The sequence below is a fragment of the Peromyscus eremicus genome, chromosome 9 (genome assembly GCF_949786415.1).
Source record: "Peromyscus eremicus chromosome 9, PerEre_H2_v1, whole genome shotgun sequence".
Taxonomy (NCBI): domain Eukaryota; kingdom Metazoa; phylum Chordata; class Mammalia; order Rodentia; family Cricetidae; genus Peromyscus; species Peromyscus eremicus.
Window position 1 is genome coordinate 56,081,091 of NC_081425.1, and position 16,434 is coordinate 56,097,524.

Consider the following 16,434-nt stretch of genomic DNA (forward strand, 5'->3'; position numbering starts at 1 on the left):
CTTACAATGGCTTCTGGAAGGGAAAAGAGACATTAATAGAGAACCTGCTCAAATAAAGTTCAGGATTTAGTTGAGTAGTAAGTGGGATTAGCCTGATGGTTTTGAGAATCTAACATGTGATATGAGAATATGCTAGCAACAGGGAAGCCATACAACTTTTGTAACTTTCTTGTAAGTCCAAAATACATCTATTTTTAAAAGGTAACTAACTCATACAACAAGCACACACACCGTGTAATTTAACTATGAAAAATACACGGGTAAAGGCAGGTTAGAAAAAAATAGTGGTGCTGTGTTATCAGGGCACATGGCATCTTCACTCCTGTATCGCCACCATGTGGTTTGAGACTGTCCAAGGACACTCTGGAAACTGGGAACAGCTGCCCTCAGTCAGCCAGGTGGGCTGTGTGAGCCCGAGAAAAAGAAGCCACTGGAAATATTATGCCAGCCCCAACTGGACTGAAAGGAGAGGAAGCAAAGAGAACAGACAGTATCCACTGGACTGGACTAGACAAGGCAGGGCTGCTACCTGGGAAATCGTTCAGAAGTTTCCATAACCATTTTCTGGGTAGGAGGAAGACATTTACTAAACTTTATGACTTTGAACGTTTTTAGAATTGAAGCAACTAAATCACACAAAAAGAATATATGGTGTTCCTCACCAAAGACAAAGTCAGGAATTCGTGTTTACATTCAGTTACCTTTTGCAATCGAAGGTATACATGAGCCGAAGAGAGTTTGTCCACGTGAAACCTGCAAAGGAAGAAACAACGTTTAGAAGAACAAGACAGCCATGTCCTCGGCCACTTGCATCGAAAGCATCCCATTCCAAGAACGTATTCCCCGGGACTTCTTAGAAAGCCGTCACCATCTCCAAAGGGCTGGCCAGCACCCCGAGGAGGCACGGTGAACTGGAGAGCTATGCAGCTGGCGTGGCTATGGGCCAAGATGAGTCGGATAATAAACATGACAACATCCCGGGAGGAGGGAAACCTCCAGTGATAAGAAAAGCAGGGAAAGCGTTTCAGTAAGAAAGGATGGAAGAAGTCAGTGAAACTCCACTGCTGCCAACCTGGGAGCTTCACGGGACTGCCGTCTGGAGTAGAAGAAAAGATGGTTTCTGACACCCCCAAGTTTCAAGTAATGGCAAAAGAATCAAAACCAAGGATCAAACTCAGATTTAGAAAAAGTCAGCTCACTAAGCAGCCTGCATCATTAAATGGGTCAGACTAAAAATTCTTCCAATCCCTCCACCCACTCCCCCACCCAGACAATGACATCAACACGCACCCCTGGGTGAACACAGTCTATATGACACACTGGCACTGTCCTAAAATCATTTAGAATGCCCCACAGTAGGTTTTTGTTTTTTTTTCTTGAGGTAGGGCCTCACTACATAGCCCTGGCTGGCATGGTACTTGCTATGCAGACTGGACTAGCATTTTACTCAGAGAGCTCCTCCTACCTCTGCCTCCCAAGGGCTGGGAATAAGGTGGGACATACCTCAACATCATCTTTTTTTTTTTTTAAATATTTATTATGTATACAGTGTTCTGCCTGCAGGCCAGAAGAGGGCACCAGATCTCATTACAGATGGTTGTGAGCCACCATGTGGTTGCTGGGAATTGAACTCAGGACCTCTGGAAGAGCAGCCAGTGCTCTTAAACTCTGAGCCATCTCTCCAGCCTGCCTCCACAGCATCTTCAATTCACTTTTCTTTAGGGTTTGTACTTTTTTTTTCCTTTAGGTTTTATGTCAACTTGACACAAGCTAGAACCACCAGAGGAGGAAACCTCAATTGAGAAACTATCTCCATAAGATGGGGCTATAAACAAGCCTGTAGGACACTTTCTTAATTAGTGACTGATGTGGGAAGATACATGGAGGCTTCTGAACAGAGCCACATGTAAGTGGGAGCTTGAGTTGCCTAGCCCATTGTGGGTGGGGCTACCCCTGGCCTGGTGGTCCTGGGTTCTATAAGTAAGCAGGCTGAGCATCATGGGAAGCACACCAGTATGCAGCACTGCTTCACAGCCTCTGCATCAGCTCCTGCCTCCAGGTTCCTGCCCTGTGTGAGTTCCTGTCCTCACCACTTTTGATGATGAATGTTATATGGAACTGTGAGTGAAATAGTTCTTTTTGGTCAAGGTGTTTTAATCATAGCAACAGTAACCCTAATTAAGACAGGGTTCTTATCATCCATCAATTTAATGCAATCTTTCAAAGTTGATGTGACATTTTTCATGCTTATAACTCACCAAATGAAGCTGACTCACTTTGCAATATGCAGAGGTGGGCCTAGAATTGAAGCATTAAACCACGAACAACTACACTGTGAACTGACCTCAACTGACAAGGACCACCCACCACTGACTTCTGTGTGTTTAGTGACAGCTCTTTATTAGTGGCAGTCCTTCCTACACACCACTGACACCGTGACTGTTAACTTTAGTTGGTACTGTTCCTAACGAGGTTTACGGAAGCCTATGGAAGCTGAGCATAGTGGCAAAGGCCTATAATCCCAGCAGGCTGGAGGATCATGAGTTCAGAGTCAGTCTGGACTACTTAGTAAAACTTGTCTCAAAAACAAAGAAACAAAACCCTAAGGAGGCATCACTGTACCAATTACAGAATTCCCCAGGCACTTCCTTGTTATTGACATGTAGTGTAGGTGTGAAAGGGTCATACATTCACTTGATACAGGATATAGACAAGTATGACTCAGTCTGAAGGCTAAGATTACGCTGTTCCTAATGCCCTCAAAGAAGCTAAATCTCTTGTTATTTGTTCTGGATACAGAACAATATTCAGACTTTGGACAAATGATCTATGTTGCTTCTTATTCTTAGTCATTACTGATAGCCAGAAATGGACATTACATCATATTTGATTCATGTTTTTCCAAACTGTTCATTTATTCATTTGCATTCCCATGCAAAATTTATACTAATTATCACCTTTAGCTGGGCATTTTTCTGTCCAGAAAAATCCATATTTTTTATAAATCTAGAAATTTTATATATCTCATTCTCCTTTCAGAATCTTAAGAACTGACCTCAACTGAGAAGGAACCTCTGCCATCATTCTGACTTCTGCTTGTTCAGTGACAGCTCTTTATTAGTAGCAGCCCTTCCTACTAGCAATAGTAGCTATATTAGATTCTGCTTTTTCTCCAAGGTCTCCTAAATGGAACGCTGTCAACAGAAATACCAAAATAATTCAATATTGCTAAGGAGTTCGTACCTAGGCAGTCAAAGCACACAGGGGTATCATGGCTAGAATGGCCCTCACAAGCTCACATATTTGAATGCTTAGTTACCAGGGAATGGAACTCTTTGAAAGGATTAGGAAGTGTGGCCAGTATGTCACTGGGGGTGGGCTTTGAGGATTCAAAAGCTCATGCCAGGCCCAGTCAGTGTCTGTCTGTCTGTCTGTCTGTCTGTCTGTCTCTCTCTCTCTCTCTCTCTCTCTCCTGCCTGCAGATCAGGATGTAGCTCTCAGCTACTGCTCCAGGACCATGTGTGCCGCCATGTTCTCCACCATGATGATAACGGACCTAGCCTCTTAAACTGTAAGGCCCCAACTAAATGCTTTTTTATAAGAGTTGCTGTGGTCACAGTGTCTCTTCACACCTAGCATATACCAGCTTCAGGTTTACATATACCAGTGCATCGCTACAAAGGAAATACAGGGTTTGAAATATCCAACCCTAAAACAATTCAGAGCAAACTTCCTGTGTTTGCTAAGTCTTTCCAGTGTTCCTAAAAAAGATCACTTAAACTATGTCCACTCTTAGCTTCCTGTCCTTGTTATAATCCCATCCCTGCTCATCTTGACACCCTTCACTAACTCGGAGACTAGAATTTTCAATAAAAGAACAATTACCTGAGGGCACAGAGACACAGGAATGGTTCAGTCCCTTAAAGTGAGGTCTGTGAAAATACTACTCATTAGGCAGTCTGGAGGTAGCAAAGACATACCATTTCTCTTTTCCTCACATCTTTAATCCCAGCACTTGGGAGGCAGAGCCAGGTAGATCTCTGTGAGTTCAAGGCCAGCCTGGTCTACAGAGCGAGATCCAGGACAGGCACCAAACAACACAGAGAAACCTTGTCTCAATACAAACAAACAAACAAAAAAACTAATTTACTTCTAATCTCGTTTAATCCCTAGAAAAGGCCTTGCTCAAAGGAACCTCACAAGTTTTACCAGGACAGACTCAGATGCTGCCCAGGTAAATCCCCCAAGGCAGCAGCAGGGAATGCCAGGTTAAAACCAGAGTGCAGAAGAGCTCAGGGTCACTCCTCAGTCCAGGTCAATCCCAGGAAGACTGTCAGGGCTGACAGCGCATGACCTGGAATAGGCCCTGAGGTTGATGGCCACTGCAGCTCCCCTGAGTTCTCAAGTAACTTCTGAAAATAAGTCATTCATCTCTAGACTATTAAAGATACCGAAAGGAATCTCCAGGTACCTGTAGATATAAGCCTGGTGAGTCTCCATCTTAAAAAAAAAAAAAAAAAAGAAAAGAAAAGAAAAACTCAAGCCGCAATTTACTAGTGTTTGCTTTAAATTAGAAATTTGTTTCCTACATGTTTAATTAAAAAAGTTTAAAAGTTATGGTAAACTGACTTTCAAGATGTATCTTTTTTTTTTTTTTTTTTGGTTTTTTGAGACAGGGTTTCTCTGTGTAGCTTTGAGCCTTTCCTGGAACTCACTCTGTAGCCCAGCCTGGCCTTGAACTCTCAGAGATCCGCTTGCCTCTGCCTCCCGAGTGCTGAGATTAAAGGCGTGTGCCACCACCATCCAGCTTTCAAGATGTATCTTTTTTTTTTGGTTTTTCAAGCCAGGGTTTCCCTGTGTAGCTTTGCGCCTTTCCTGGAACTCACTCTGTAGACCAGGCTGGCCTCAAACTCACAGAGATCTGCCTGCCTCTGCCTCCCGAGTGCTGGGATTAAAGGCATGTGCCACCACCGCCTGGCAAGATATATCTTAATATGTAACCTTTCCTACATAGGCAGCGATCCTCAAATCTGTAGGCTAATGTACAGCATAAATGAACAAAGTAACTATAGTTCTAGCACTTGGAAGACCGAGACAAGAAACTTGTGTGTTTTCAAAGGCAGCCTGGGTTACACAGTGAGTTCCAGGAAAGCCTGCAACAGTCAACCTCTAGCTGGAAAACTAAAGAGGAGAAAGGACAGAAGCTAACTACCTAACAGGTACAGACATGGCATCAGAGTCTGGCATCTATGGGAATTACTTCTGCTGGGGACGACAGACACTCGAAGGGGACAACAGGACCCAGTCACAGTGAGGAAGCGTGCGGCAAGTGAGTCAAGTGTGATGTCAACCGATGTATCGAGCTCTTGATATGTGCCAGCACTGATGACCTCAGCGGTTCACAAAGCAGGTGAATAGTTGTTTGATTGAAGACACAGAGCCTTCTGAAGGAAGGCCAGGAATTCCAGAAATTCTGAGCAATACAACCTGCCCACCACTGAGTGAAGGGACCCTAAGCAGTATCTAACCTGATGGTACATTTGAGTTCAGAAGCTAAGACACTGTGCTGGAATAGTTTTTGGTTTTTTAAGCCTTTAAAATTCCTCATGTGTCTGCTACCTCCTGGTTCTCAGTGTGGACTTTGGAATGATAGAATATGCCCACTGGGGGCCATGAACTAGAGCCCCTCATAACTAAGTAGGGAGAAGTCCAAGAGGCCCTTGGGGGAACCCCTGCAGATACGTGGGGGCTTCCGAGCAGAGCTGCAGGAAATGGGGAGCAAGTGGAGCTTGAGTTACTCTCTGCACAATACTTCCCTGTTAAGTGCTCAATGCCGCACACCTCACTGAAAACTGAACCAGCTCTTCGGAAAAGCAGCCATCTAACCTCATAGCACTCGAGGGAAATAAGGGGAGTTCTCCAGCCCACAGCTGCAGAAAAGCGACCTGTAGAGTTGCAGCAATGGGCCTGGTAGGGAAGTGGGAGAGGGAGCAGATCAGGGGCAGTGAACTGAAGCCAGAAGATGGTGCCCTAAGGAGACGGAGAATCAGTGATTTGTAAGCTGAGCTGGGCCTATGAGATCTCGGGCTGGGCCAGTAATAACCAGTGCAGACCTGTTCTGTTCCTCAACTATAAAATGGGTATGATAGCAATACTTCAGAGGTTGTTGAGAAATTAAATGTATTGACACTTGACAAAATCTGGCAGAGTTAAGTGCTTGAAAAATGTGCACTATTGTCATCACACCCAAGTGCTGTGGGATAGTATTTTAAGATGTGTTACATTCATTTATGCAGTGGAATATTTGTGTAACGACGTAGATGTATTGTATTCTTTTATGATGCATTGGTTGAACTCTGTGAAGCTGTATTACTTTACCTGCTTAAAACACCTGGTGGTCTAATAAAGAGCTGACTGGTCAATAGCTAGGCAGGAGAGGGATAGGCAGGGCTGCCCGACAGAGAATAAAAAGAATGAGGAAGAGGAAGGAGCAAGAAAAAGAGAAGGAAAGGAGGACAAGGGGCCAGCCACCCAGCCACATAACCAGCCATGGAGAAAGAAGGAAAGAAAGGTATATAGAATAGAGAAAGGTTAAAGCCTGGAGGCAAAAGGTAGATGGGATAATTTAAGAAGAGCTGGCTAGAAACAAGCCAAGCTAAGGCCAACCATTCATAAGTAAGAATAAGTCTCTGGTATTTATTTGGGAGCTGGGTAGTGGGCCCCCAAAGACCAACAAATTAAAAAAAAAAACAAAAACAAAAAAAACAAAAAAAAAAACAACTATACCCAAGTAAACAGGACCTGAGAACTTATCTCTAGGGAGAATGATACTCCACTCAAATGGTAAGACTAGGTTCCAGGAGAAAGAATATGATGGTCAGAATAAGCAGTAGAAAATGAACATGGAAAAAGAAAGTGGCTAAGAAGGTGTGTTGTTAGGAGCCCGTACATTTCTCCTGGGTCACAGGGGTGGAACACTGAAGGGAACCACAGCTATTTATTCATGAACACCATAAACATAAACACCACATAGGAGATGTAATTGTAATTAAAGGAGGCAGGTAGATGGTCAAGTTTAAACATCTAAATGACAATCTAAATGAAGCAGAATAAAAATTGCTACTTACCAAATGTCTTCAGGCCAGCCATACTTTATCAGATCTTCATCTACAGTAAGATACAAGAGGAAGGAAAAAGATATTAAGAAAAACTGTTAAGGGGAAATGTACCAGGATTTTTATGTTGGGAAGGGAAACACATACCACCCTCCTTCACTTTTTCCTCTTCCTTAATAGAGACAACAGAGGTGGGGACTTGGTAGCTTGAAAAGAAAGAATGACAGCTTTTACAGTCAGAAAACATACACTGCATGGCTTTTTTCACACTTCTGATTCAAAGCCCAAAGACACTTCCTTTCAGTGAAATGAATACTAGAAAAAAACCTCAGCAGCTGGGAAGTAGGTGATTCTGACTGCCTAACTATATTGCTTAAATGTTAACATGATTTTGTTCAAACTTTAACATAATAATAAATAATAACAACAATGATGATGGTCTGGGACTGGAGTTTAGTGGCTGCATTACTTGCTTGGTGTTCATGAAGCCCTCGGTTTGGTCCCCAGCACCACAAAAGCCGAGTGTGGTTCACACAGCCTATAATCCCAGCAATTGGGAGGTAGAGACAAGAGCATCAAGGTCCAGGTCATCCCTGACCACATAAGGAGTTAAGATCAGCCTGGAACATGTCTCAAAAGGGCAAACAGACAAAGAAAAACCACAAAAACTCAGCAGGGTATAGCTGCACACACGTGGGAAGCTGAGACAGGAGGGTGGTGAATTTGAGGACAGTCTGGACTAAAAAGTTAGATCAGGTCAACTTAGAGAGATGTAAGACTCTGTCTTAGAACAGTGGCAATGAAAGAAAACAAACCTTTGACCGTATATGTACAAGTATCATGAACAAAATGTGTGTGTACGCAAAGAAAGTAAAAATCCTATCCGGAATCCTACTAACTAGCAGAAAAAGGAGGTGAAAGAGTGAAAAGGAATTGTTCTGGGAGGTAGGGAGTGGTGTGGGATATTTACACCGTGTAAAGATTGTTTACTGTGACTGGTTTAATAAAGAGCTGAATGGCCAACAGCTAGGCAGGAAGTATAGGTGGGACTTCTGGGCAGACAGAGAAAGTAAGAAGAGATAATGGAGGTAGAGGAGATGCCAATGAGACATTGAGGGAGATGGACATACAGAATGAAAGGTAAAAAGCCACACAGGAAAATGTAGATTAATAGAAACGGGTTAATTTAAGTTGTAAGAGCTAGTTAGGAACAAGCCTACGCTACAGGCTCAGCTTTCATAGTTAATAAGTCTCCACATCATTATTAGGGAGCTGGCTGGCAGGACAGAGAAAAACACATTATAAGGGAGAGTTTTGGGAGGATGGGGAGGAATGAGCTACTAGAGGTAAGGAACTGATTATTTTTGTTGTTGTTGTTTTGTTTTGGGTCTTTCTTTCTTTCTTTCTTTTTTTTTTTTTTTTTTTTTTTTTTTTTTTTTTTTTTTTGGTTTTTCAAGACAGGGTTTTTCTGTGTAGCTTTGCGCCTCTCCTGGAACTCACTTGGTAGCCCAGGCTGGCCTCGAACTCACAGAGATCCACCTGGCTCTGCCTCCCGAGTGCTGGGATTAAAGGCTTGTGCCACCACCGCCTGGCAGGAACTGATTTATTATTATTTAATAATTATATTAGTATCACTATTTTAAATTGTACATGTGGCAGGTAAGCATCAATTAAGAACTTCAAGGAAAACATGTGATTCCTATGTGAAGATTTTAGATGTACCTAAAAAAGGAGAGCCTACTACTGGCTCAGATATATACACCTTGGGAGAGGGCACTCTTGGCAACAGTAGACACCAGGAGTTTTCTGGCAGACATCAGAAATTTACGTGGGCAAATAATGAAAAAATAAAGGAAAATATTAGGAGTAAAACATTTCTCTTAAGTGTGCTATGTATGACTGAGGCCACCTGCTGGCTATGAAGAGAAAAGACCCGTCTTAAAAATTCCATTCCTGCTCTATCCAGTGCTCACTTAGAAACTGCAGGGCTACTAGGAATAAGTGGGAGGTACTATGAATATCCCCAAAAGGAGACTTTAAACGCAGCTCCCTTTCTTATTAGGTTAACTTGGAAGGGGGGACACCTCTACACGACTTCAAAGTTTCCTGACGAGCAATGTTCTATACATACACCATGACACAAAACACCAGAGGACTCTAGACATCCAGATTCACGGCTGTGGAATCTAGGTGTGTGTCTCTAGGCATAAATTCTACTACACATATGAGACCTCAGCTCAGAGCCTCAAGACCACATTCACCATCCCTTCTACGGCATGTGCTAGTGATGACTGCATTTTGCCCACAGTTTAAAACATGTCCTATATTGCAGAGCAGTTCTAGGTTCACAACAAAATACACATGCTTCTTTTTGTGTGTGTATACCTGAATGGAGCCCTACCAATGTCTTCCTCACACAGGTTGGAATGAGGCCCCACACGCATAAGCCCTCAATGAAGAGTATGCAACCACAGAAGGAGGAGAGAGACACGTGGGAATGCCTTGCCCCTTGTCCCCTGGTTACAAAGTGCAAAACCTGCATCACTCATGTAGCAGCCTGGCTGTAAGTGCTTCCCAGAGGCCACAGTCTCAGACTCCACCCCTGATGTAGTAAAAGAAAATCATACTTGCGACAGATCTGCTTTCATGTCCACTCTAAGTAACTACGGCTCTTGGGAGGCAGAGGCAGGTGGATCTCTGTGAGTTCGAGACCAGCCTGGGCTACAGAGTGAGTACCAGGACAGACTCCAAAGCTACACAGAGAAACCTTGTCTCGAAAAACAAAACAAAAAAATAAATAAATAAAAATAAAAAACAAATAAACAGGCAGTGGTGGCACACACCTTTATTCCCAGTACTTGGGAGTCACATGCCTTTAATCCCAGCACTTGAGATCTCACGCCTTTAATCCCAGTATTTGGGAAGCACAGGAGACATTAATCCCACCACTAGGAAGGAAGTGATGGCTGGGTGGAGAAAGGTATATAAGGTGTGAGAAGACAGGAACTAAAGGCTTTTCAGCTGGAGAGCTTCAGAGACATTCAGTCATAGGATTCGTGGAGTTGGTGAGGTGAGACGTGGCTGTGGCTTGTTCCTTTGTCTCTCTGATCTTTCAGCATTATCTCAATATCTGGCTCTGGGCTTTTTTATTAAAAGACCAATTTAAGATTTGAGCAACAAGCTGATGCTGGTACGACTTCACAGCTGCTTCTCTAAACCCTCATCCTACCCCAGGAGAAGGGCAGCTGTGTTTTCTGATTTCAGGGAATGACACTTTCTCTCCAGCTCCTCTGAGGTTCTGCCTTTCTCGTCTTCACACTATGAGTATCAGTGCTGCAAACTCCCGTGCTCTCTCGACCAGCAAGGTCAACTTGAGCTAGCCACAGTGGTTCACATGTGTAAGCTCAGCACTTCAGAGGATGAGGCAAGAGGATTGCTATGAGTTCTAAGCCAGTCTGAGCTACAGAGTGCAATCTTGTCTCAAAGGGTCTCTCATGCAGGTTAGTTGCAGTATTTGCGGTCAGCCTTCAGTAAGCCCCCAGTTCCACCATCCCCTATAACACTGGGATTATAGTCATACAAGGCACATAAACTACAACTAAGCTACATGCCAGACCCAGTTGAACAAGACAAGCAGAGGAGAGGCAGAAAGTCAAACCTCACAGATGTAGAGGCTACTAGCGGCTGGAGAGCTATGGGAGAGGCTGGCCAACAGGTAATAATCAGATAGGAACACGTATGGTATTCTATGGTAGAGTAAACACAATTACCACAGGCTATGCCAAAGTAGCTAGAAGACAAGATTTTGAATACTATATCATTCCTTTTCAGTTAATGTTTGAGTTGACAGATAAGCTACGGATTCCGATCGGATTACCTCACAATGTGTGTATGTATCAAAACACTGTATTCAAAAATATGGACAACTGCTGTTTGTCAAGTACAATTTTCAAAAGGAATTAAAGACATTAATAACAAAAATCATAAACCCAACAAACAGGGCACAGGAACAGCACCTACCTGTTTGAAATTTCAAAATCAAATGCTTTTGTCAACTTACTTTCATATTTATCCTTCCCCATGTAGATCGTGTAAGTAGATGAGTTAACTGAAACAAAACAAAGCCAAAAAGACAACTAGTTAACTTCATGGCATACCCAAGTGTCAAAGCCTCTGATTAGGAGATATGAACCATAGCCCTAGGCCACACCTGGCTTACCCACCTGCTCTTGCATCCTTTGAGTATAAGTTTTATACTTCCAAGTGACTGATAACAGCAGGAGAAGATTAAACCATGAAGAATGCATTATAGTCTTACTGAGCTCAAAATAGTCTCTTGTCCCCAAACAAGACGTTTGCCAACCCTTACTGCTGAATGGTTGCTTTCCTCCTTTTCAGGGAAAGAGCTTTTTATTTACTTCACTTCAGGGGTAAAGTTTAACAGCAACTTATAGCTCAGTCCTACACTTTGTCTTCTTCCATGATGAACAACAACCATGCCCCCACAAACAAAAATCTCTACTGCAAATATTTCAAAACAGATCCCTGCACTCAGGAGGCAGAGGCAGGTGGGATCTCTGAGTCTGAGGGCAGCCTGGTCTACAGAGTGAGCTTCAGGACATCCAGGGCTACACAGAGAAACTTTCTCTCAACAAACAAACAAACAAAATTCCTAAACTTAGCTGGCTTTTATTTTGTGTAATCCCATCTAGCTGGCATTACTTATCTTTCAGTCTGCTATGCTAGTGGAAGCCCTGTTCTCTTCAGGGGACACACAGTCTCAAACCTCTTCAAACACTGGCTCAATCCATTCATTCTATTAAACCCCTCCAACTACTTCAGACAAACTGAATCCAAATCTTACGGTGAGGTAATGAACATTTTTTGTGTTTTAGTAAGCTTTCCTTAATCATGATTCTAAAGTCAAGATTAGGACATTGAAAAGACTAAGTGCTGGGATGCCAGGGAAGTCCTACCAAAACTTGTTTGATCCTAAGTGGATCTAAGTTTGTGACTTGGTCTCTAGTCTACAAGCACAATGCCTGGTAGACAGGAACGGGGTTGGCTGGAGTCTGTGCCACTGAGCAGAACTGGGCTGTGATGGTGTAGTACGCTTATAATCCCAGCATTTGAGAGGGAGAAGAGTCAGGAGTTCAAGCCATCCTTGGCTACATAGGCCAGCTCAAAGGCAACCTGGTCTATCAGAGAGACTCTGACTCAAAAAAAACAAAACCAAACCAAAGTTATGAGGCCATACATTTTAAATGATGGTCAGGAGGCCTGGGAGTTTCTGCCCCCACCTCCTGAATCATGGGATTCCAGGTGTGTACTACACACTCGGTTTACATGGTACTAGAGATCAAACCCAGGACTTCAAGAATGCTAGACAAACACTAACTCAAACTGTCTGTAACTCCAGTTTCAGGGATCCATCACCCTCTTCTGACCTGAATAGGCACTAGGCACACAAGTGGTGTGTGGATGAGCAAAACACCTACAAGCATAGAATTTTTAGAAATAGCATGATTACAGACAACAACAAAACCTCACACTGAGGGACACTTCACAAAATAACGCTCCAATTAAAAGCATCATGAAAGATTAGGTAGCTCATGTCTTTAGTCCCAGCACTGGGGAGGCAGAGCAGAAGGTGGCAGAGCTCTGGGAATTCAAGGCCAGTCTGATCTACATAGTGAGTGCTAGGCCAGCAAGAGCTATATGATTAGATCTTGTTTCAAAAATAAACAAATAAAAAGAAAAGTAACAAGGCCAGGTGCTGGTGGCGCACGCCTTTGATCCCAGCACTCAGGAGGCAGAGGCAGGAGGATCTCTGAGTTCGAGGTCAGCCTGGTCTACAGAGTGAGTTCCAGGAAGGATAGTCAGGACTGTTTCACAGAGAAACTCCAGTCTTGAAAAACCAAAAAAAAAAAAACAAACAAACAAAAACAAAAACAAAAACAAAAACAAAAACAAAGAAAGAAAGAAAGAAAAAAAGAAAGAAAGAAAGGAATGCCAACATTAGGTAGCCTTGAGGCAGGAGGGTTCCTGTTTGAAGCCAGCCTGAACCACTCACTCACTGTCTTGGAAAAGTCAGAGCTATTTTTAACGGGGTGAGTTATTTGGTGATTGATTTGGAGCAATATGGGCAAAGAAACGAGATTGACACAGCATTTCCTGGGAACCAAACACCACTTTCTGGCCTTCCAAAAACCAGCTCAGTAGTATTACCATATGTCACCTGGACATCAGCTCTGCCCAGTGACGACGGGTTGTACTGACATTCTAGTCCTATTGCTTTCCATGGCACCCCAGCCCCTCCCTTCTTAGAAGGGCAAGGTACTCTTCCTGTAGGAGACAGCTGTTGGCATCAACGTCGATCCACCAGGGTGCTGCCAGAATGCTAGGGCAAAGGCTTGAGGCGGGGAGGGTGTGCAGGAACCCACACACTGCCCAAGCCCAGGAAGCCTTGGCGGGTCTGTCAGGTTGGGGATGAGAATGATTCCCGGGAGTAAGGAAAGAAGGGGGCGCATTGCTACGGCTCCCACCAGGCCCTGACCAGTGGACCACCAGGCAACCGAGGAGACAGCCGCGCAGGGACCCAGAAGGCGGTAGGAGAGACGCCCGCGGGAGGATGCGGGAGGATGCGCTTCAGGACCAGGTCCAAGCCCAGCGGCGGCTGGGGAATGCCGGCTTTGGAGGCAGCTGCGGGCAGCAGGACCCCCGGGGCGAGGGTCCGGCGTCACTCACCACTGCTGCTGGTGAAGTAGAACACCATGATCCTGCTAGAAGAGTGGTAACTCGTGCTCAAATTGCGAAGCTCAAGATACCACAGGCGCAAGGGTGAGCCGGCTTCCAGGCTCTCCTCCGGGCACTTCCGGCGGACGTGCGGTCGCGTCACAATGCCGTCCTGTCGGCGCCATCTTTGGTCCTGGCAAAGGGAAGGGAGTTGGCGGGAGGGCGGTGTCCCAGTGACTGAGGGGTGCGCCCTAGCGGCCGGTTGAAGGAAATTAGCGGGAAACTACATCTTATTTGAAGCCGGAAAGGAAAAATGGTTTTTTATCTGTTTTTCCCCTCAACCCAGCATGGGCTCCATGGATCCAGGAACTGCCTCTTTCATAGTTAAAAGTCCCTGTACCCATTACATCCGTAGGCACCTAGTAGGAGCCAATTCAATTTTAAATGAACTCATTCCTTCACTGCTTGACATAGGTGAAGTTTTTGTTTTGTTTTTGGCTTGACCAAACTAGTCAGAATAGATCTGGCTAATTTTCCATGGGATTCTCCAATCAAATTCTAGTTAAACCTGAAATGGCTTCAGCAAGAATACAAGACAGAGGAACCCCTGCACTGTCTTGCCCTGTCACAATTAAATAAATTGCTGTGCATCAGGGCATAATATAGAAGGTACTCAAATGAGTTGTTATTGATATTCTCCAGAGGCAGTCTGGGTATTGGGGGTTGGACTCAGACTATTGTTCCTTTAAATCTAACGTCTGCCCTTTGTTACCTATAAGACTGAACAAATCCCAAACCTCTGAACATCATCACTTCTTGCTATAAATTTACAAAATGCTCCAGAGCACCTAGGTTTGACGTAACTTTTCTTAGTTGTGATGAATAAAAATGATGAGAGTCCATTTCGAACTAAATATCTCAACACGCCCCGACAAGTCAGACCAAACAAAAGTGGAATCATTCAGGCTAAATGCCACAGAACCTGAAGTATTAAGGTCCCTGGAAAGCCTGGTCTTCCCTAAAAACAGGAAATTCCAGTCTAGTAGAATCTGCATGATAAAGAAGTCCCCTGGCTTTTAACTCTTTCAAAAAAGTAACTAGCCATGGCCTGATATTAACCGGTTTCCCCTACTCTGGTTCTTTTACTTTACAATAACCACTATTATTCTGGGTCTCTTGGTGCTAGTCAGGATTCCAGAGTATCCACGGGAGAAGACTGTTCAGACACCGGTTTAAGCCAACAGAAAGTCTTTATTTGCTGGCAGGTGATCACACTAGGTGTTCAGATCCCAGAGTAGCCACAGGCCTTTCTCAGGGAGAACTTTTAAGCACAAAAACCATGTCCTAGGTTGACATACAAGAACAGTTAGCCAGAAGCAAGACTACAGAAGCCAAAAAGCAAAGTTAGTGCATTTAGAGACTCTCCCAGAACTATGGATTTTGGTGGCTTTGGTCTTAGTTTTCATGTTGGCTTGTGGTACTGTCCACGTGCTCAGTTTTACAGCCTGAATGGCATTTCCATCGTGGAGTCAGTTGTGCTAAGGTCTGGGGCTCTGTTATAGTTAGGATTCTAGACCTCAGGAGATGGGGCCCGATTTTAAGTTGTAGGTAAATCTGGGGTAGCAAGGCCTCAGTTTCAAAGACATCTCCCTCAACAAAACACACTATTCTACCATTATGCAATGGGAACTTTCATTCTGTCTTCTAACCTAGAAGTTGACCTATTCACGAATCATGAAAATAACTAAATTGCTAGTCATTTGTCACCCATTCCAGCCAATTTTGTTCTATGAGGAACGACATCACTTAAACTCATTTAGAACTAAACATGTGTTTGAGACTGCTAGAAGCTGATGACTCCTTAAAAACCTGTGAGTGCTTTAAGAACATTTCCACTTGCTGAAGGATACATGATAAAGTAGAGCTGGGTGGGGTGACACAGGCCTTCTGCATAAATACCAAATGTCTTCAGGTCTTGGCTTTAATTTTCTGTAAAGTAGGAATGATGATACAAACTTCATAGATTGTGGTGAGGAGTAAGTGAAATAAAATTTATAAAGCATCAAGCTGGAGATATTTTTTGGGCTCAGCTATTCAGAACACATACTACTCTTGAAGAGTACCTGAGTGCAATTCCCAATGCCCACATTGAATGGCCTACAACTGTCTAAAACTTGGGAATCCAACTCCTCTGGCTTCTGCTTGTACCTGCATTTATATGCACATACCCACTCGCTGACATGAGAATAATTAAAAATAATAAAATCTTTTAAAAATATGTCAAGTATCTAACACTTAAGAATTTAGTGAATGTTCATGCCATAATTTGAAGAATAAAATAATAAAATGGAAACCTAAAATATCATTGATTTTTTTTAAAAAGCAAAACCAATAATCAGACTTCAACTATGAAAAGTGAGAGCTTCCAGTATCTTGGAGATATCACTTTATGTAAAGTGCTTACACCAACCACCTCAGAATTTTACTTCCGATTCAGCTGAACCATAAACTACAATCCCCATAATGCACGTTCACAGGCCTGTAGTCTGGAGCGGGAGGTGGTTGCAGGTTTTTTTTTAAGGAG

At 43.5% G+C, this 16,434-nt stretch overlaps 1 protein-coding gene across 2 annotated transcripts in view; it reads right to left on the reverse strand.

Moving 5' to 3' along the window:
- Positions 1-16,428, reverse strand: part of Ccdc25 (coiled-coil domain containing 25) — a 32,317-nt gene extending 15,889 nt beyond the window's left edge. Inside the window, exons 1-4 of one of the 2 annotated variants that reach the window (XM_059273449.1) lie at positions 16,315-16,428; positions 13,863-14,043; positions 7,128-7,167; positions 702-753 (exon numbers count right to left, since the gene is read on the reverse strand). In XM_059273449.1, the coding sequence (XP_059129432.1) occupies positions 702-753; positions 7,128-7,167; positions 13,863-13,890 (120 nt within the window). In that variant the 5' untranslated portion in view covers positions 13,891-14,043; positions 16,315-16,428. Of the gene's footprint in view, positions 1-701; positions 754-7,127; positions 7,168-13,862; positions 14,044-15,001; positions 15,091-16,314 lie in introns of those variants that run through there. The other variant, XM_059273447.1, reaches the window with a different exon arrangement.
- Between the last annotated feature and the right edge of the window lie 6 nt (positions 16,429-16,434).